The sequence below is a fragment of the Procambarus clarkii genome, chromosome 14 (assembly GCF_040958095.1).
Source record: "Procambarus clarkii isolate CNS0578487 chromosome 14, FALCON_Pclarkii_2.0, whole genome shotgun sequence".
NCBI classification, from domain to species: domain Eukaryota; kingdom Metazoa; phylum Arthropoda; class Malacostraca; order Decapoda; family Cambaridae; genus Procambarus; species Procambarus clarkii.
Genome location: NC_091163.1, coordinates 44456695 through 44478592, shown reverse-complemented (window position 1 = coordinate 44478592; position 21898 = coordinate 44456695). Strand labels below are relative to the sequence as shown.

Here is a 21898-nt window from a genome sequence, read left to right as displayed (position 1 = left end):
GTATGTTAAGGTCTCACACCCTGGCCCATTATGTTCTTGATTGTCCGTTGATTAATGTATATAGAAACACTGAGATAAGGACTGTTCCTGAACAAATAGCCTGGATGTGTCACAACGGAAAGGTTGATGATATTCTTGAGAGATATATGAATTTTGCACCAAGATTGTAATATTTTGTTGAATTATCTGCATGTCTCTTGCAAATTGTCTATACAGTATACCTAGGTCATAAAAGTATTTGTGTGTACGTCTGATACCATACTACTTGTGAAGGAGGAAATGTATATGTTTACCTCTCAGAATGTTTGGTAATATGTTTATTTGTGATGTGTGTCTATGTATATATTAACACGTTGTACTGAATGGGGTGAGAATAGCTTGAGCTACCTCATCCCTTTGTGTGTATTTTACCTCAATAAACTTATTTCAATTTCAATTACCGCGTAACGTGGTGGAGGTGGGGTCCCTCGATTGTTTCAAGCGCGGGTTGGACAAGTATATGAGTGGGATTGGGTGGTTATAGATAGGAGCTGCCTCGTATGGGCCAATAGGCCTTCTGCAGTTACCTTTGTTCTTATGTTCTTATGCTAGGTTAATATCCCCTATGTTACCTAACTCGGACTCCCAGTTGACATTATCAGCAGCAGTTATAAAATTGTCTATAGCAGTTTCATTGTGCAGCCTAAAACTTAACTCCCTTGTCTCTAGAGGTGGTTTGTTAATGTTAGTTAAGAGAAATGTGGGGTAATGGTCTGTAGTGCTATCGGTGATTATACCTGAAGTAAGCGGAGAGGTTATGTTGGTCCAGATTTCATCTAGAGTCGTGGCAGTACTATCAGTGATTCTAGAAGGTCTAGTGATTAAAGGTATGAGGAAGCAGGAATTCATACAGTTGAGGAAGCTAACAGCAGTAGGGTGTTCAGGCTCGCAGAGGTCAATATTAAAGTCCCCTGCGATGATTAGATGGTTTTTGTTCAGTCTGTTATCGAGTATTAGATTTCTAAGGTTTGAGTTGAATTAGGACACATCAGTGTTAGGAATTCTATAGACTGCACCCACAGACAGGACAGACTCGGCACCCTTGACTCTGAAACTGGCGAAGATATACTCCCCACAGCAGTCTCTAGTTCTAATTACTTGTAAGCATGTTAGTTGCTTGCTCTAAATGCCACAGTGAATACTGAGCTAAATAAAGTCCATCTTTGGCTAACTGCCAACAAACTCACCCTTAACATTGACAAAACCTTTTATATTCTGTTTGGCAATAAATCCTCTAATCAAATAAATCTCAAAATAAACAATACCCAAATTTGTAACAAATTAGATGGCAAATTCCTTGGCATTCTCATTGACCACAAGCTTAATTTCCAGGGACACATTCTAAACATATCAAAAAAAGTTTCAAAAACTGTGGGCATTCTTTCTAAGATCAGATATTATGTACCACGCCCTGCCCTGGTGACTCTCTATTACTCCCTTATCTATCCATATCTCAACTATGGTATTTGTGCTTGGGGCTCTACTACCCAAAATCACTTACGTCCTCTAATTACTCAACACAAAGCTGCTATTAGGACAATATCCAATTCTGGCCCCAGACATCACTCGGTACCCCTACTTAAATCTCTGAATATGTTAGATATTAAGTCACTGCACATTCTCTCATGTGTATTATACATATATAAAACGCTAAACTATAATGCCAATCCTGATCTCAAAAGCTTCATAGAAGGTTGTATCAGAACCCATGAGCATCACACCAGAAATAAATACAGTTTTGATATTCCTAGAGTACGACTTAATCAAACCAGAAATGCTCTACAAATCAAAGGGCCCAGAATGTGGAATGACCTTCCCAACCATGTTAAAGACTGTACCTCTCTCAACCAGTTTAAGTTAAAAGCGAAGCTATACCTAATAAATTCCCTGTAACCTACCTTACCCTTCTATTGTCAACCAAGGTCTGTTTTTTTCTTTAAAGAGCGCTGTTTGTCGACATAATTGTATTTGTGCTGCTTTTTCATCTATGTTTTCATTTCTTGTTTTCATTCTACTCATTATGCTCAATTAGTATTAAGCTTGTCATTTAAGTTTATCATGCCCGAAACGCTTTGCGTAATAGTGGCTTTAGGCATTGTATGTACTAGCTATACCTATAAGTTAACAATCCTTGTAAATATTTATTGTATGTATGTACCTTACCTAAATAAAATTGTATTGTATTGTATTGTATTGTAAGATATACTCCCCACAGCAGTCTCTAGTTCTAATTACTTTTAAGCATGTTAGTTCTTGGTGGTAGTAAAGAGCAGTACCACCACCTCTCTGAATTTGACGACAGTTGTGAATTGCCGAGTAGTTAGACACGTTAAAGAGTTGAGTAGTATCCTCTTTCAACCACGTTTCAGTAAGTACCTCTCTCTGTACCTGTACCTCTCTCAACCAGTTTAAGATAAAAACTAAACACTACCTAATAAATTCCCTGTAATCTACCTCACTCCTCTATTGTCAACCCATGTCTGTTATTTTCTTTTTTTTTCTTTTTTTTTAATCAACACTGTTTGTCAACCTATTGTATTTGTGCTGCTTTTTCAGTCATGTTCCCCCTTTTTTTTTTATCTTTATTTGTATTTGTTCTCAACATCTTTTATTCTTTATGCTCAATTAGTATTAAGTTCTAGATATTAATGTTTTTCTTGCCCGAAACGCATTGCGTAATAGTGGCTTTAGGCATTGTATGTACTAGCTCTATCTATATATCAATCCATTAATGTAACATCACTTGTATGTATATACCTTACCTGAATAAACATCTGAATCTGAATCTGAATCTGAAGTATAAAAAAAGAGAATTTGTTGTCAATAGTTTCAATCAAGGCACTAACATCATCGAAGTGTTTATACCTAGGGATCTAACGTTCAAGTTGATTACAGAGACATTGTGATTATGTGTTAATACATTGTTTACATCATGTGCTGTAAAATATCTGCAATTTTGATCATTAAAGTGATGATTGTCATAGATAGTGGATAAGAGGTTTAGTTCTGGGTCTATACTTGTCTGCATAAAAAGGCTGGTTGAAGGAAAACAAGTCAAGAATGGCAATTACAAAATAGAATTTTGATATAAAAGGGGGAAAAATATATAAACAAGACTATACAAAACAAACACAAAATGAACAAAAAAAGAAAAAAATGAGGTAGCTTAGAAGGGGCTTACAAGTACTCTCAGGTACACTGTAAGTAATAATTTGCATTTTGAGACACAGGCAAAGCCAGGGGTACAATGGAGTAAGGGAGTATGGCGAGGCTAGGCAACCTAGGTAATAAATGAAATCAAAGAAAAAAGTTGAATAATAAACATAGACAAATTTAAGCTAAAGATTATTAACAATAAGTAGTTTAGTTATGAACGTATAATTAATAAGACCTAAAGAAATATTAAAACACTCAGTTAATTAAGTCCAATAAATGACTAGTAAAAATTAAATTAAAAATTAATTTAAAAAGTGAAACAAAGAGACTTAGGATACGTAGCCCGCACTAGGTGACAAGGGGGTTAATTATGTTGACTCATTGAGAGTGATAATAAGGTGAGACAAACCACATTGGGTGAAGAAAGTGTTGAGGTTATCCTCATTAGCAATTGTAAACATTTTACCTACTGAAGTCTTTCTCACTTTAATCAAGCCATCTCTAACGAAGCACTGATGAATCACATCTGGGTTTTGATGACGGATTTGACGCAGGCGGTAGAGGAGTTGCTGTCTTTTTCTAGTCAAGCACTCGTTGATGTAGATTCTCTGTCGTTGAGTGATGTAACACTCAATCACCAATGTTGTGCTTTCACAACCCACTCTACCTTCTTCAATATAAATAAATAAATATAAATAAATACATACCGGTAAATAATAACTAAATAAAACACAACATTAGACATAAGTGTGGGCAAAGATCAGTAACCAAAGAAAATGGAAGAAGGAAGGTGGCGGGGAAGCGAGCGAGTGACGTCATCACAACAAAGGTTCCACTATTGGACGTGTACACGACCCGTGAGATAACACTGACGCTCCTCGCCTATCTTAAAGACGGTCTCCTGTGTCCAAAATACCCGCCAAATTGTCCCTCCCACAATACTCACAAGACAGTTGTGGCAGTGTAAGTGTGTGGTGAGGGCACACCACTGAAGACATTGAGGATATACCACGAGGAAGAGACAAAACTGTTGAAGAAAGGAGTCACTGGCTCCACCTGACCACCTTGGGCCACATTCACCAAGGTACTTAGCAATGGTTTTCTTCTTAGCTACCAATGTTTTTCTTCTTAGCTACCAATGTTTTTCTTCTTAGCTACCAATGTTTTTCTTCTTAGCTACCAATGTTTTTCTTCTTAGCTACCAATGTTTTTCTTCTTAGCTACCAATGTTTTTCTTCTTAGCTACCAATGTTTTTCTTCTTAGCTACCAATGTTTTTCTTCTTAGTGCCTTCGTGGCGGCTACGTCGGTATTCAGGTAGCTACACTAAGAAGAAAAACCTTCGTAACTTTGGTCCGTCATCTAAGTGTACTGTCGACCACTCGTAACTGGATATAACTCAAGTTTTCTCTACTACATAACACTGGGATCGATTTTAATATAAACAAAAGATTATTAGTTGGTGAATCTCGTGAAGAGGAGTCCTTCGTGTTAGTTATATATGCATTCTCTGCTTGAAACTTGAAGTAAATATGTCTTTTATGATAGGAGAATTAGTTTTATAATAGCAAGATATTATACCAGTAGTTATTAAGTAAATAAACACTGGTGAACATGAAATATGAGAGAAGGTTATGAGCCCTGCCTGATGGGAGCATTTACTATCACCAAATGCCCCTGTTCACCTAGTAATCAGTAAGGGTGTACCTTAGCTATACATACAGAGTTTTAATTTATTTTGTTTGGTTTTATTTTGAAAATAAATCTGGGTGAGACAAAAGAGAAATATCCTGCACAAATGATGTTAGGTTAGGGTAAAAACTTCAAAAACTTTTCTCATTGAATACTTAAACCTATAATTATGACTATATGGACTATTAAAAAATGTTTAAATGTTTCAAAATTCAAATGTTTATTCAGGTAACGTACATACATACAAGAGGTGATACAAAAATTGATAGATTTATCGATAGAGCTAGTACATACAATGCCTAAAGCCACTATTACGGAAAGCGTTTCGGGCAGGAAAAACATTAAACCTACCTTACCCTTCTATTGTCAACCAATGTCTGTTTTTTTCTTTAAAGAGCGCTGTTTGTCGACATAATTGTATTTGTGCTGCTTTTTCATCTATGTTTTCATTTCTTGTTCTCATTCTACTCATTATGCTCAATTAGTATTAAGCTTGTCATTTAAGTTTATCATGCCCGAAACGCTTTGCATAATAGTGGCTTTAGGCATTGTATGTACTAGCTCTACCTATAAGTCAACCATTCTTTGTAAAAATTTATTGTATGTATGTACCTTACCTAAATAAACATTTTATTTTATTTTATTTTATTTTATTTTATTTTATTTTTATTTTAAAGACTAACACTTAATACTAATTGAGATTAAAGTATAAAATGTGTTGAGAAAAATAAAAATAAATAAGGGGGAACATGGCAGAAAAACAGCAAAAATACAATTAGGTCAACAAACAGCATTGTTTAAAAATAACAGACATGGGTTGACAATAGAGGGGTAAGGTAGGTTACAGGGAATTTATTAGGTAGTGCTTAGTTTTTATCTTAAACTGGTTGAGAGAGGTACAGATAATATTGGTATTAAAAAAAGAGAGAGGGAAGTAGGGGTTCAAGACTTCTTCCTGTTACACAATTTGGGTGTGTGGAACCAGTAATTATCAAAAGAAGGCACCATGCTGGAAAGGTTATGTAGCATTAAGGCAGTGAGGTGAGGCAGCTACTTATTTGGGGAATGCTTATTTTATTTACCTTATAAGTTGAGGCAGCCTATTTTATTTGAGGAATGCAGCCGATTCCTCTACATTTAGCATGGAACAAATTTGTGTCCAAGATCTCTTCCTGTTACACAATTTGGCTGTGTAACAATCAGTAAGTAATTATCAAAAGAAGGCACCAAGCTGGGAAGGCTATGTAGCACCATTGTGTGTAGCAATAAACCTAATTTTTTAACAAATAATGCACCTGTGAGAAACAAATCCTGTCAGCTGTAAAAATATTGATGCAGTTATTTAAATAAAAAATATAATGAAAGAAATATTACTGGTTATTTTTATTCTATCTTTTTGTACTATACAGTACAGTATATCCAAAGAAGTGAAATATTGAGACATAATGCACAATTTAATGAATGATTCAAAAGAAATATGACTTCTGTATTACATATCAACATGAGATCTTAATGATCCATGGTTAACATGATTTAATAAGGGTAATATTGGTAATAACACAAACTATAATTTAAAATCTTCATTACTGATATTTTTGTATTAAGAAGCTTAGGTATACATAGCAATGTGCTGCTACCCTATTCTATATGGAAGATTACACAGTGTAGATAAAAAACTAGCTATAAGTTCATCTAATACTCCCATCTCACAGGATGGTTAGTCATACATGGAATCAGGGGAGAAAATACCTGCCTCAATACAAAAAACAAATCAGCTCTGACTAAACAATAACTTCACGATTTTCACAAGAGGTAAGCACTGAATCATGGAAACATTATATTATAACTACAGTACTCTTACTAGTTTCTACAAGACTCCTCTCAAACAATGTATTTTTTTTAACATGCTTAGGCATACACAGCAATGTGCTGCTTCGCTATTCTGTATGAAAGACCATATAGTCCATTCTCTGAAACTCTCCCTGGACAGATGTAATAGGACCCATTATCACCACACCAGAAATAAATATCTCCTTGATATTCCCAGAGTCAAACCTAATCTGTGTAAGCACACTTATGCAAATAAAGGGACTTAGTCTATGGAACTCACTCCCTAATGAATTGAAAAGCTGTCAAACTTTTGCCTCATTCAAAAACCAAACCAAAAAGTACCTAATTTCATCTTCATAGTTTCCTACACTGCTTTAAATTTGGTCTGTATCTAGTGTTACCCAATCTCCCAATCTTTATGTACTTAATCCAAACAATTTTACCTTTGTGATCATTGCTGTCTTCTTTTCAGTGCTAGCAATATGGTGTATTGTGCCTTGTAATTTTTGTTAAACTATCATTCAAGCTGTCAATGCAATCAATCTGAGCTACCTATGTGCTTTAATATACCTTCTAATTTCTCTCATCTTTTTTTCTTTGTTTTCTTACCATGTACATTACCTGTTATCATTTTTATAAATTTTGCTAGTATTTACTACTTAAAATTTTCTGTTAGATTAAGGACCTGCCCGAAACGCTGCACGTACTAGTGGCTTTACAAGAATGTAATCACTGTGCTATGTATCCTCATAATCCCACTGTACTTTCTTGTATATATATATTAATAAATAATAATTAATAATAATAAATAAATAGTCTAGATAAAAAACCAGCTACAAGCTCATCCAACATCCTCACCTCACAGGACGGCCAGTCATACATGGAATCAGGAGAAAACAAAATACTTAAGGCTGATCTATTAGCTCCCACTGACAAAATCTGGGTACAGCACAAGAATATCTTCCAATATTCCTGAGTGTATGAAGTAATTACAGAGCTCAAAGTGCCTCATATCATCTAGTATGAAGTCACTGATACTGTAACAAGGCAATCACAGATATAGTGTTGGAGAGTATGTCCTCTCAAGTAAGACTGAAAACAGATGTTTTTTTACCCAAATGGTTAAAATCCATGGAACCGCCTACCCGCTGAAGCCGTACATGCCAAAATCCAGCTAGAAAATATCATTAGGACAATTGGCGGGACTTAACAAGCCCCCGGCTTTTTGTCCTCGTCAAGGCCACTAGATAATTAGTGGCCCTTGGGTAAATTTAGGTAAATATATACATAAATAGATACCATCGCTTCTCAAGTCTCGGGAGCGACAAGGGGAGCTATACACTATCTCTTAGAATTACGTAGGTAAACAAAAAATGTAACATATTTGTATACCACAATGTCGTTGCTGACTGTACAAGTTGAAAAAACATTGTTTTACTTTCAAATATACTAATTTTATAAGGAAATTTGACGTAAATATGTCGCAAGTGGTCACAGATAAGCTCCGATATGGCAGCGTCGTGATTGGCTACAGCTGTAAGATGAAAAATGTTACCTTCTCTCGGATTGGCCAAACTAAAAGCGTAGTGACATCTAGCAAGACCTAAGTGAACTACAGTACTTAGAAATCTTCATAAGTTTACTTCTCTGAATCGCCCTTTGGCGCGTTCTTAGCCGGCACTTGGGAACCTTCGTAGCAAACCTACTTATGAAGAAATACATGGAGCTTCGTGAATCTAGGTCCTTGTTCTTCGCACTCTCATCATCCACCATAAGTACTTGAGTGCTGTATGCTCCACCATTGTCATACATAGGCCTATGCAAGTGTTGGCATATGGACATAGGCCTATGGAATTATTGGGGCTTGGACATTGACTTATCGAATTGTTAGTGTTTGGACTATATTGCTCTAATCATCGACCTGGAAAGTGAGGTACTGCCTCTGCTGGTTAACTGAGAAAGATACAGACAAATGTCCAAATACTGATGACCTTCCAGATATTGGTGACCATCCAAATACTGGCGATCGTCCAGATGCTGGCGGCTGGGTAGTGGTAACTGTCTGGATATTGGTGGCCATTCAGGTACTAGAAACCATCTGGATATTGGTGGCCAATCAGGTACTGGAAACCGTCTGGATATGGATGGCCATTCAGGTACTAAAAACCATCTGGATATTGGTGACCATCTAGTTACTGGTAACTGTCCTGATAGTGGCAACCATCCAGTTACTGGAATCTGCCTGGTTAATGGCAGATATCCAGTTACTGGCAACTGTCTGGTTACTGGTGATTGTCCAGATAATGGTAACCTTTCAGATGCTAGCACCTGTCCAGATATGGCAACTGTCCGGATACTGGGACCTGTTCAGATATGGTAATTGTCTGGTGACAATTGACTGGTGATTGTCCAAATTGTGGCAATCTTTCAAATACTGGCAACTGTTCAGTTACTGGCAGCTGTTTAGTTACTGGCAGCTGTTCAGTTACTGGCAACTGTTCAGTTACTGGCAACTGTTCAGTTACTGTCAGCTGTTCAGTTACTGGCAACTGTTCAGTTACTGTCAGCTGTTCAGTTACTGGCAACTGTTCAGTTTCTGGTAACTGTCCAGATACTGACGACCCCTCTAGATACTGTGACCCTCTAGATACTGGTGACCCTCTAGATACTGTGACCCTCTAGATACTGTGACCCTCTAGATACTGTGACCCTCTAGATAATGGTGACCCTCTAGATACTGTGACCCTCTAGATACTGTGACCCTCTAGATACTGGTGACCCTCTAGATACTGTGACCCTCTAGATACTGTGACCCTCTAGATACTGTGACCCTCTAGATAATGGTGACCCTCTAGATACTGTGACCCTCTAGATACTGTGACCCTCTAGATACTGGTGACCCTCTAGATACTGTGACCCTCTAGATACTGTGACCCTCTAGATACTGTGACCCTCTAGATACTGGTGACCCTCTAGATAATGGTGACCCTCTAGATAATGGTGACCCTCTAGATAATGGTGACCCTCTAGATAATGGTGACCCTCTAGATAATGGTGACCATCCAGATATTGGTGACCATCCAGATACTGGTGACCATCCAGATATTGGTGACCATCCAGATATTGGTGACCATCCAGATATTGGTGACCATCCAGATGCTAGTAACCAGACATTGGTGACTGGTCACTGGCAATTGTCCAGTTACTGGTGACTATCCATATACTGGCAACCTTCCAAAGATATTTTGTGTAGTGCATCCTGGGGTTCAGGGGCTTTCTTGTTTGACACTCAGACAATTGGGTATGGCTCACAGCAGGTTTCTGGAGTTTGTGTCTCATCCCATTTTGGGTGGATGGCCTGGCTCAGGTGCCTGGCCCGGTGCTGGGGTCCCATCATGGTGCCTGGCCCAGTGCTGGGGTCCTATCATGGTGCCTGGCCCGGTGTTGGGGTCCCATCGTGGTGCCTGGCCCGGTGCTGGGGTCCTATTGTGGTTCCTGGCCTGGTGCTAGGGTACCATTGTGGTTTCTGTGTTTTTCTTGTGAGTTTTGTCTTCAGTTTTTGGAAGATTTTCATTTTGATTCAAAATGAAGATTCTTCATTTTGGAAGAAAATGCAGAATAGAACCAGTGAAGAGCAGGGGTGCCATAGGCACAATCAGAGAACACTGTATAAACATCAGAGGTCCACGGTTGTTCAACATCCTCCCGTGAGCTTAAGAAATATTGCTGGAACAACTGCGGACACCTTCAAGAGAAAACTAGATAATTTTCTTCAAGGAGTGCCGAACCAACTGGACTGTGGTGGATATGTGGGCCTGCGGGTCGCTGCAAGCAACAGCCTAGCGGACCAAACTCTCACAAGTCAAGCCAGGCCTCGGGCCGGGCTTGGGGAGTAGAAGAACTCCCAGAACCCCATCATCCAGATATCAACCAGTTCTGGGGTTTCTTCATACCTCTATTTCTTCAAAGGAAAGGGTGGGGAAGAGGGTTGTATTCTTTCCTCTTCCAGATAACTATGTGGGAATGCAGGCAGGAGACACTGACACTGTGGCAGAAAATTCGGGTTAATTTTGTCTCCACCCAACACTACATTGCCTAACTGCTGTCTAGCAAGAGATAAGTGCATGGAGACTTAATATGCCATAACTCACTGGAAACTTCAACAGTAATCAACCATAAATAACCAATTTTCATTGTGCCTGTTTATGTATGACCCTGCTGCCAGGCGTACACTATATGCTTAACCCACCTCCACGTATCTACCTCTGTAAACATTACCAAGTATCTACCACCGTAAACATGTCCAAACCTGGCAACAAGCAAGGTAGAGGTGCCTCTCGCCCATTCAATTTGTTACCAAGAGACCCAAATGAAACAACGGCAACACTGGGATCATCGCCAGTGTTGGTAAATACAGCACCTGGCGTTACCAACCCTCTCTCCCAGCTGCTGCCAACGACTCAACTCAAAACTCAAGCTGTGGAATTCACTCAATCTATGCCTCCCTGTATAAATTTCAAACCATTGCGGGACAACAAATGGCTGAAGAAACTACACAATCTAGTGTAGATTGTGTAGTTTCAATCTAGTTTCCTCGGAAGCAATTGCGGCCCTCCAAGCCACGGTCTCCCATCAACAACAAACTATGTCCGCCTCCTTTAATCTTCGATGACCAACAATCAAGCAATTCACAAGTGACACAATGGAGCAAATAAATAAGATTATGACCAGGGGAAATGCAACCAGGATAAAGCGACATCCTTCAAAAGCTGGAAAAATAAATAAATCTCCAGATGCACCAGGCGGCCTCTGAAGACGCCTTAGAACAACAACAATTTCACGACTCTCTGATCATTAGCTCTGCGGATCTACCAGAGGAACTACAAGGTGAGAACTGCTGTAATGTAGCCCACGCCCTTAATTATTTTAAAGATCAAAGTCTACGTTGATATCAAATCGGCTGTCAGAAAAGATTAAAACAGTCCCCACAGCATTACGTGAATGCTCATCAAACTTGCAAATCAGGCTGCTAAGTATGACCTCATGCAAACAGCTGCAAAGCAAAAACCAACCACTATATAAATGAGTGCCTTACCAAGCAGCATGGAGCCCTCCTCTACAGACTGCATCAAATTCACCAACAAAACCCAGGTGTTATTAAGCAGTGCTACACTAGGAATGGAACGATCATTGTAAAGAAGGATAGAGCAGGAAGAAGATATGAAATAAAGTGTGACCAACAACTACTGACCTTTAATGACTGTGGCATATCTGAAAACCAGAATCTTTCCAATGCCAATACTGAAAATATCTCATGAGTGTCTGAGCCTAACCTGGCCTAACCTTGTCCAAGGTGCTGTCTTTCACTCTATTGGTTAAATAATGCTCTCTCATCCATAAAAGTTCCTAACATCTCAGTAAAGTCTCCATGTACTTATGTAAGCATCTACCTCAGTATCTTAGTAAAATCTTACTCATATGTATTATCTTACTCTGTTATCTTTAAATTTAATGGTATTTTGATTTATATTGTTCACTTATTGGATTTAATTAATATAGGTCATATTTTTCTTAAGTGAGCAGTCTCCGTGGTGTAGTGGTAAGACACTCGCCTGGCGTTCCGCGAGCGCTATGTCATGGGTTCGTTTCCTGGCCGGGGAGGATTTACTGGGCGCAATTCCTTAACTGTAGCCTCTGTTTAACTCAACAGTAAAATGTGTACTTGGATGAAAAAACGATTCTTCGCGGCAGGGGATCGTATTCCAGGGTCCATAGGATTAAGGACTTGCCCGAAACACTATGCGTACTAGTGGCTGTACAAGAATGTAACAACTCTTGTATATATCTCAAAAAAAAAAAAAAAAAAAATATTAATTATAGGATCATAACTAAGCTAGTTATAGTTAATTATCATTAAAATTCTATTACTTTATGATTATTTAAGTCAGTATTAATTAATTAAGATTAACCTTGTAATTTTTTTGTCTTCATTAATTCCATATTCTTATTGAACATTATTCTTGTCAATCTTTATTGATTTTTGTTTTTACTTGTGTATCCTTCTTGTCTAACTACAGTGATCTTTATTTGACTTTTTTGTGTGTGTTTTTGTTATAGTTATTTGATATTTACAGCAGATATAGTATTTTACTGTTGTGTAATTGCTTGCCTTATTGTATCTTGACTCCATTGCATCTACATGCAAGCTGATATTGATCCTCAACTAAATCTGCTGTCACACATCTACAATAACCACCATATTGATCATCACTACTGCACCTATTACACACCAAACTTTGCACAAAAAAAAAAAAAAAAACTCCAAAATAACACTTGCCTTTCAGTTTTCAACCAAAATGTCAGATCACTTGGTAAAAAATTTGATGATATAAATGCACTACTCACAGCATTAGGTACTAAACTATCATTTATTATTTTAACAGAGACCTGGCTAAGTAAAGACTATACTCAACTCTACTTTTTCACTTACTGTGTTGCATATAATATTACTTGATGTTGAATTGTAATGCAACTTGCATACATTAAGTATACACCTGATTAATAGTGTCACAATAATGCACACACAAATGTTTTCAATTACGCCATGTATGTATTCACATTTTTCATTATCATATTTACACACATCCACTCACTATTTACAGGTTTTTGCAACATCATTGTACATTTAGAAGTCTTGGAGATAGTGGTAGTCGTTGAAGCAGTTGACAGCGCACAACGGGACTGCACACACTTCACACCATATTTGCACTAGTTTACGTTTCTGTGGTCTCTCTTTTTTTTTTTTTTTTTTGTTCTACAAATTATGCAATCACGTTGGTCTATATGCACGCTTTCCAGCTGGTGACAAATGTTTTAGTCTGTGTGCTTAAAAGGCCTCCGTGTAAGTGAGCCTGGGTGTAGCAGTATGTTGCAACACTGGGTTCATGATGGGGTCTTTGTATGCCAGGAATTTCTTTGCCAAACTTTGTTAGTAACTTTGTCACAAGTGTAAAACCAAACGAACGGAAACTTGGTTTACGTCCAGTTTTCACCAGATACATATTGTAGCTGTTCAGCATGCTTACGTCAACCAGATGGAAAAACATTTTTTTCATCCACTTCAATGTTTTCCTAACACACTCGACAGCACCCACCATCATGTCAAGTTTATCAACCAAACGCATGTTGATATTATAGTCAAGAAGACAATCTGGCTTATATACTGGTTTTTTGTTACTCGGTTCACCTTGCCACTGTTCACCATTGTACCATCATGAACGGTTGTCAGCAAGTTCACTTCTCTCGTCTTTCCACCTAACTGAGAGTATTTGATCACTTTTTCTTAGCTGGCAGTCACCAACTTCAAGATTATTGTCAAACACTGGCATTTCTCGTCTTCTTGGCTTTACTGTGCCACACACTCCAGTTCTATTTTCAATCAAGAACCTAGCTAGTAAGGGACTTGTATAGTAGTTATCTGTGTATAAAATGTGGCCCTTGTTCATCCATGGTGCCATCAGTGACTTTACCACACTACCTGAGAAACCATGTTGGTCATTACCGGGAATGTCTACATTGCTAATAGAATACAGAATCATGTGTAACACGTATCCTGTTTCACAGTCACAAAGAACAACAAATTTCAATCCAAATCTGTTGCGTTTGGAGGGAATATACTGCTTGAACCCAGACGTCCTTTGAAAAGCACAAGGGATTCGTCAGTCACCAGCTTCTGTGCTGGTACGTTGAAATATCTGTACTTTCCAATCACTTCATTCATAATATGCCTGACTCTCCAAAGTCTATCAATCTCTGTCCGGTCTTCATTACTTGCAAAATGAAGACACCTGAGGAGTATCTGAAACCTGTCTTGGGACATATATTTCCCGAACTAAGGTGTTGGAACAGTCTGGTCTTTGCTCAAATAATCTGAGATAATATGTTTTACACAATGTTTCATCAACATACATAGTGCCAAAAATAAATACATTTCACCTACAGTGGTGTTTTTCCAATGCTGTAATCGTGAAAATTCTGTTATATTTTTCCAATGAGATGAGCTGCATGAAGGTTTGTTTGGTGTACAATATATTCCATGAGCGTCTCATCATTAAATGCTGTAAAATAGTCTATTTCACACACGTCCTTGCCAGTATCAGGGAAAAGGTTTGTAATACCATCACTCCACACAAGTACACTTTGTGTCCTGCGAGACGAAACTATCAACCAGGTATCAACCAACCGGCACGACGGCGAAGAATCGTTGCACACCATGTACCAGGAGCTGAAGCCTGTCTATGCAAAGTATGGGTGCTATGTGAACATGAGGTAATATCACGTGAACATGAGGGTCTTGGTTCCTCATGTGGTGCCCTGCGGCGGCGCTTGGCTGGGTGAGACGCTGCTGATGCGACAAAATCTCGCTTGGTAACACCACTGGCACTAGCGACAGGCATGGTAACACTATGTTCTGAATCCACCTCATTAAAAGCAGAAAAAGAGTCACCTTCCTCTGACTCGTCGCCCAAAATATTCTCATACTCTAAATAAGTACAAGAACTGTGTGGTCGTGCACGAATTGGAGTAGACACTGGGCGAGGAGGCACTGGTGAGCGTGTAGGCCCCGCCATGGGAGGAGGCTGTATCTCAAATTCACTCTGTGCTACTATCATCGGTCAATTGCGTCTAGTGCTTATCAATGTCAGAGTTATCAATATCACATTCCTCACTATCAGAAAATAATTCACTAGTTATAATTCACTTAACTCTTGAGTAAGTGATTGAGTGGTGTGTGCCCGGGAGGCGTTTGGCCATGCGCTCGCCATGGTGACTGCTGGGTAACTGAGGCTTTCCACGCGTTGGTGGCGGAGCTGGATTTTTTCAAAATGGCAGCTGTTTACTATAGCCCCTAGGAAGCGTATGGGGGGCCCCCCACTACCCCCCACTGGCAATTCAAATCTTGCGCGGTACTTCATTACGTCATGTGACGTGATGCGCACTTTTGCGTAAGTTACTCAAAAGTCATATGACGTGTTTTGCAGCTTAAGGGTTAAGTGAATGAGTATTACCTGATGCTTGGACAAAGAGTGTTATTGTTCATATCCCCAAACCACACTCAGATAATTATAGGCCCATATCTCTAACATCATGTGTTTGTAAAGTGCTTGAACACATTGTCCTTAACCGACTCACGTATCGTATACAGGGGCACCTGTCTTCCCAACTGTTTGGATTTATGCCTGGGGCTCAGTACACAACACTGTTTTCCTGACTACTTCGCTCATATTGAAGCTTCCCCTCAAGCCGTCTTTATCGACCTAGCAGCAGCTTTTGATACAGCAAACAGGGAAATCATGCTAGAACAGCTTGCTGAGCTGGGAATACAAGGAAAAATTACTGAAATGGATAATGGGCTGCTGAAATGGTCTAATCGAACAGCATGTTTTGTTTAACCACTGTACTGTTCTGCATTAAAATATGACAACCCCTTGGTGCACAGAAAATAAATTCTTTCCAAACAATTATTTTCTCATCTTATATTGTTAAAAGAAGTCTCTGATCAATGAGAATAACTGGAAAAGTAGTACGCTGGATACTCAATTTCCTGTCGAACAGAACACAAAGAGTAACAGTCAATCAGATAAAATCGAGTCCACGCGATGTTAAAAGCTCTGTACCTCACGGTACAGTCCTTGCACTGCTACTGTTCCTTATTCTCATATCTGATATAGACAAAAATACACGTCACAGCTTCGTGTCGTCCTTTGCAGATGACACAAAAATCAGCATAAAAATTACCTCTGCTGAAGACATTGAAAAACTACAAGCAGATGTCAACAAAGTTTTCGATTGAGCAGCAGAAAATAACATGATGTTTAACAGTGATAAATTTCAGGTACTCGGGTACGGTAAAAATGAGGATCTGAAACATAATACATGCCTAATTAAACAGCTTGTCTTATATACTCGCATTTGGGTGAGGTGATATGTTGCAACAGTTTTGTATGAGGTGAACATACTTTTGACCAACACAAGACAGAACACGGAACATTGGGTATTAATTGGATAAATGAGAGGGAAGAATGGAAGTAACTGCAAAGGGCCTATTGGCCCATACTTACTCTTGATGCGTCTGGTACTCCGTACTAATATAGAACCTGCTCTTACCATAATACATAAACAAAATTATTACATTTTTCTAAACATTTATTATGTTTTGATGGGAAAATTTAGTTATAGAAACCTTAAATGTTTTATTTCCCCTAATAGGTAATACGGCTTCCAGTCTCTGCTCGGCTACCAAGGACGATAGCAAACACAACTTCTGCCCATTAATGATGGTAAGGACAATTTTATTCTTACTGTACAAGAGGTGAGTGTGTGTGTCATGTTGATGTCATTAACCAGTTATGGTGAGCATATTAATCATGATGTTTACAGTAACTAGTGATAATGACTGTATTTATTATGTTTTCAATAACTAGTGATGGTGAGTGTATTTATTATAATGTTATTAACTAATGATGGTGAGTATTAATCTTGATGTCATTAACCAGTAATGGTGAATGTATTAATCATGGTGTTGTCATTAACCAGTGATGGTGAGTGTATTAATCATATTGTCATTAACCAGTGATGGTGAGTGTATTAATCATATTGTCATCACCCAGTGATGGTGAGTGTATTAATCATGGTGTTATTAACCAGTGATGGTGAGTGTATTAATCATGGTGTTATTAACCAGTGCTAGCAAGTGTATTAATCATGGTGTCATTACCCTGTGATGGTGAGTGTATTATTGTTATCACCCAGTGATGGTGAGTGTATTATTGTTATCACCCAGTGATGGTGAGTGTATTATTATCACCCAGTGATGGTGAGTGTATTATTGTTATCACCCAGTGATGGTGAGTGTATTATTGTTATCACCCAGTGATGGTGAGTGTATTATTGTTATCACCCAGTGATGGTGAGTGTATTATTATCACCCAGTGATGGTGAGTGTATTATTGTTATCACCCAGTGATGGTGAGTGTATTATTGTTATCACCCAGTGATGGTGAGTGTATTATTGTTATCACCCAGTGATGGTGAGTGTATTATTGTTATCACCCAGTGATGGTGAGTGTATTATTGTTATCACCCAGTGATGGTGAGTGTATTATTGTTATCACCCAGTGATGGTGAGCGTATTATTGTTATCACCCAGTGATGGTGAATGTATTAATCATGGTGATATTAACTAGTTATGTTGAGTGTATTAACCCTCTGAACTGCACATAGTGCCTTAATGCACTCAATCGGGGGTGCGCATAACCCCTTAATGCACTCGTAGATATATTGTAGGATTCAAAACTTGGGTACAAGATGGAGGCCTGAGGCTTCCAGTGAGCATCCACCAATTTGAAAAATATTCCAAGCATGCCCAACAGCCGTGGGCAGACTCATTTTCTGGCGGGAGCCCCTACGGCTCCCCGGAGCTATCCATGGCTGATATGGATACCCTAACTATTTTGCATCAGTCGATGTGGGTGGAGTTCTTGGCCTACTGGGGACCACGAGCCAGAACCTGGCCCCCTCAGAGAGGCACGAGGAGCAATGGCCCATAGAAATGCACTTATGATTTGGAGCATTCTATATCTGCCATCGACCGGGACAGGCACCCAGAAAGGTAAGCGCCACAAAACAAACCCCTATTCTGGTTAACAACAAAAATCGACAAACGAGTGGACAGAACTCCCCCAGGAAAACGAACTAACAAGCATGACGTCACATGAGCCGCGCCGCATGTCTGCGCAGCTCCCCCCTCCCCGGGAGGGGAAAGGGGGAGCCCCAGACCCCCGCGCCGGCGAACCCCCCTCCCCAGTTTCTCGGCTGATGGGATAATGCACGGTCGTGTGGCTCCAGCTCCGGTCTTGTCTCAGTGCTGTGACTTGTTTTCAGTGCTGCTCTTACGGTGGTTGTGTGAGCTGGGAGTAGTATTCTCAGGTATTCGGGCTGCATGTGCTTAGGGTCACCCTCCCTGAGTGCCCTGTAAGTACCGCCCTTGGGGCTTGGGGTTGCCTTCCACAAGTCACCTTGGGTCTACCTCTTTTGGCTTTTCGCTGCTTGGCGTTTGGCCGCCTCGAGGGTTTGGGGGTTTTACTCCCGTGTTTACCTTGGGGTAAGTGGTAGTTATAGCACTGGTGGGGCGCAGGGTACTGCGTAGCTAGTTTTCACCTATGACAGCGGCCGGCTCTGTTCCCTCTGGGTACGTTGTCCGCTTGTTTGGTTTTTCTTTTATATTTGTTTTTGCCTGGTAGGGGGGTCTGCCTTTTGTTCCTCCCCCCCCCCTTATATTAGGTTCGTTTGTGTGGTGGCACCCCCTGCTTCGCCCTCACGGGTGGACACGTCCCGTGGGTTCAGCTTTAGCAGTTTGCTTGGTAGTTTGGGGCGCCGGTTAGCAGTGCCCTGCCTGGGATAACCCTTAGCAAACCCAGTCTAGGGGCCCTGGAAAACCCCGCGGGGGCTCCCGGGTCCGATAATGGAGACCCTTGCGTCCCCTCTCGCTTTGTGCGAGTTGAGGGTTGCTCTGTCCCTTTGTCTCAGGGTGACTCTCCTTGTTTTTGCCTCCGTCATGCTGCCTGTTGGGTCGGTGACACATTCGACCCTTGAGTCCTGCGAGCTTTGTTGCTTGTTCGTGACTCCATTTACACAGTCTGCTGATGAATTCCCATGGGTGCAGGCAGCTCGCACGTTGCTGGGTAGGATGTTGCAACACGCTCAGGTTTGTCGCTTCCCCGGACGCCCCGATGCTGCCCCGCTTGTGTAGGGACCCAGACTTGGGGGTTTTGGTCGCTTCGGCCTTGGTTCTTCCACGCCCCCCTTGTTTTTTCCCCTCCTGCTTCCGGCCCCTATGCATCTCCAGGCTTTGGGGTCGGGGCAGGGTTAGAGGTTCTGAGACTTGGGCAGTTTCGGGGTTGCCCCGTCCGGGGTAGCTGCGGAGGCATTCGAGTCTGTTCCTCCGGCCGATGCTCCGAGGTCTGACCAGGGCCCCCTTCTCTTCCAGCTCTCTCGGCTGCCCCAGCTTTTTCTTGTGGGGCCGGGGCTTTGGAGGTCAACTCGGCCCCGGGGCCTGGTGTAGAGTCTCCTGGGGTTGGGGAGGAGCGGCCTTGGGGGCCTTGGGCTCCATTGCATCCCGTCTGGATTTCCGTCCTTCTGAGCGGGGCTTACTGTTGCGAGGAGTGGGGTTTTCTTTCCCCCCTCTGCGTACGATTTGGGCTTGGGTTCTGTTCTTCCCCGGGTTCGGTTCCGTGTCCCTGTGGTTTCTTCGGTTATGTCTTCCGGAGGTTTTCGGCTAACTGCATCTCTTCGCCTGTGGTGCAGTTGGCCTTTGCGGCTTGCCTCCTGTGTGTCCCGGAGTTTGCCTCCATACTGGTTCCTTCTGTTCTGGACAGGTTGGGCTCCTTGTAGCCGTTTGGGCTCCTTGTAGCCGTTTTGGGCTCCTTGTAGCCGTTTTGGGCTCCTTGTAGTCGTTTTGGGCTCCTTGTAGCTATTTTGGGCTCCTTGTAGCCGTTTGGGCTCTTTGTTGCAGTTTGGGCTGCTTGTCGCCGGTTGGGCTGCTTGTCGCCGGTTGGGCTACTTCTTGCCGGTTGGGCTGCTTCTCGCCTTGTTGGGCTCCTTGTAGCCAGTTGGGCTACTGTCGCCAGTTGGGCTACTTCTCGACTGGTTTGGCTACTTCTCGCCTTGTTGGGCTACTTTTTTTTTTTTGCGTCCTGCGCATATGCCGTGGGAGTTAGCTTTGGTTCCGGGCTGTGTGCACACGTGTTCTGCATCCATTTTCTGTCGGGGGGAGGGGGGGGGGCTTCGCCTCTCGCTCTTTTCTTAATCCAATCCGTTCCCCGTTGCTTTGGGGGTGTTCTGGGGTGCCGCTGTGGGGAAGTCACGTGGTTTTTCCCTGCGTTCTAGGGTGGGGAGCCTCTTTTGCCGCTCCCCTCCTCTCCAGCATGGGCGCCCTGGCCGCCTCCGGCGGCTACGGACTCGAAAGCTTGCGTCATGGCCCTTCAGCGCCTATGTTCTGCAGGCGAGTTGGTGCGGTTTGGCGTCTCCTTCGTCCTGACGCTGTTTTTGTTTTTGGGAGTAGGAATGGGTGTACATACGTACTTGAGAACGTGGACCATACCACCCGAGGTGCCTACTGCAGGGCTATTAGCCCAAACTGGGCAGCTCTTGTTCTCTCCATCTGATTCCTTCCTCTGTTCACAGGTGTCTGCGGGGTGGCCTCTTGGCCCTTCCGAGGTGGCTCCTGCCTGTACTCCTGCCCCTCTCCTCTGATTGTCTAACCTTGCTTGAGTTCGGGGCCCCGCCTCCACCTTGTTCCGCAGTGCAACGGTGGGGGTGCCTGTTCGGTGGTACGTTTTCCTGTGTCGAGGGTGTTTTGTGCTCGCCTCCTTGTGCTTGCAGGATTGGGTTCTGGCTCTTTGGTTCCGCCTCTCCCCTGTCGTTTGCCTGTCGAGTGGATTCTGTGCTTCATGGGCGCTCTCGTCTCTGCTCTTGGGGCTGTGTATGGGGTCAGGCCAAGTTGAGCTGCCTAATGTGTTTCTTCGATTGCCTGTTACACTGCACACATTTCTTCTACCGTCCCTGTGGCTCAGTTGGGTGCTCGGTTTCCGCCTGTGTCCCCTTGTGTGCCACTCATGTACGATTTATCTATCTTCTGTCGCTTCCTCGGGGAGTGTGGTGACGTTTTGCTGCGGTTTTGGTACTGCAGCTGCGTGTCGGGGTTGGTTGTGGCATTATGTTCGGCCCTTCCGTGCTCCCTCTGGGGCCCTCCTTCCTTGCTGGTCTTGCTGTGCCGGGCCTGGTTTTTCCATGTTCCTTGTATTCTCTGTTTTGTCCTTGCCTCGTTGTGCTGGCTGGGGATGAGCTTGGGGTCTTCATCTCGCCCCTCGCCTATCCTCCGGTTTTGGTTCAAGTTCCAGAGCCTAGTGGGCTCCTTTCCTTAGTGTTTTTCCCGGCTGCCCCGGGGTTTTTCTTGACGCTGGGGCTTTGAGGGACAGCTCGGCCCCGGGGCCTGCAGGGTGGTTTCCCGGGGCTGGGGTTGGGCTCACGTGAGGGGCCTTAGGCCCCGTTGGTCCCCGCCGGGGTATATCTACCCCTCTGGGCGGGGCTTGCGGTTTTGTGGTGTGGGGTTTTTCCGTTCC

General features: G+C 41.8%; 1 protein-coding gene across 1 annotated transcript in view; it reads left to right on the top strand.

The window, feature by feature from the left end:
- The first annotated feature begins 3953 nt into the window (after positions 1-3953).
- The window catches only part of LOC123753735 (tripartite motif-containing protein 59-like), a 213190-nt gene continuing 195245 nt past the window's right edge, over positions 3954-21898 (top strand). Inside the window, exons 1-2 of the mRNA XM_069324572.1 lie at positions 3954-4279; positions 16986-17056. Coding sequence (XP_069180673.1) covers positions 17051-17056 — 6 coding nt within the window. The 5' untranslated portion in view covers positions 3954-4279; positions 16986-17050. The remainder of the gene's footprint in view (positions 4280-16985; positions 17057-21898) is intronic.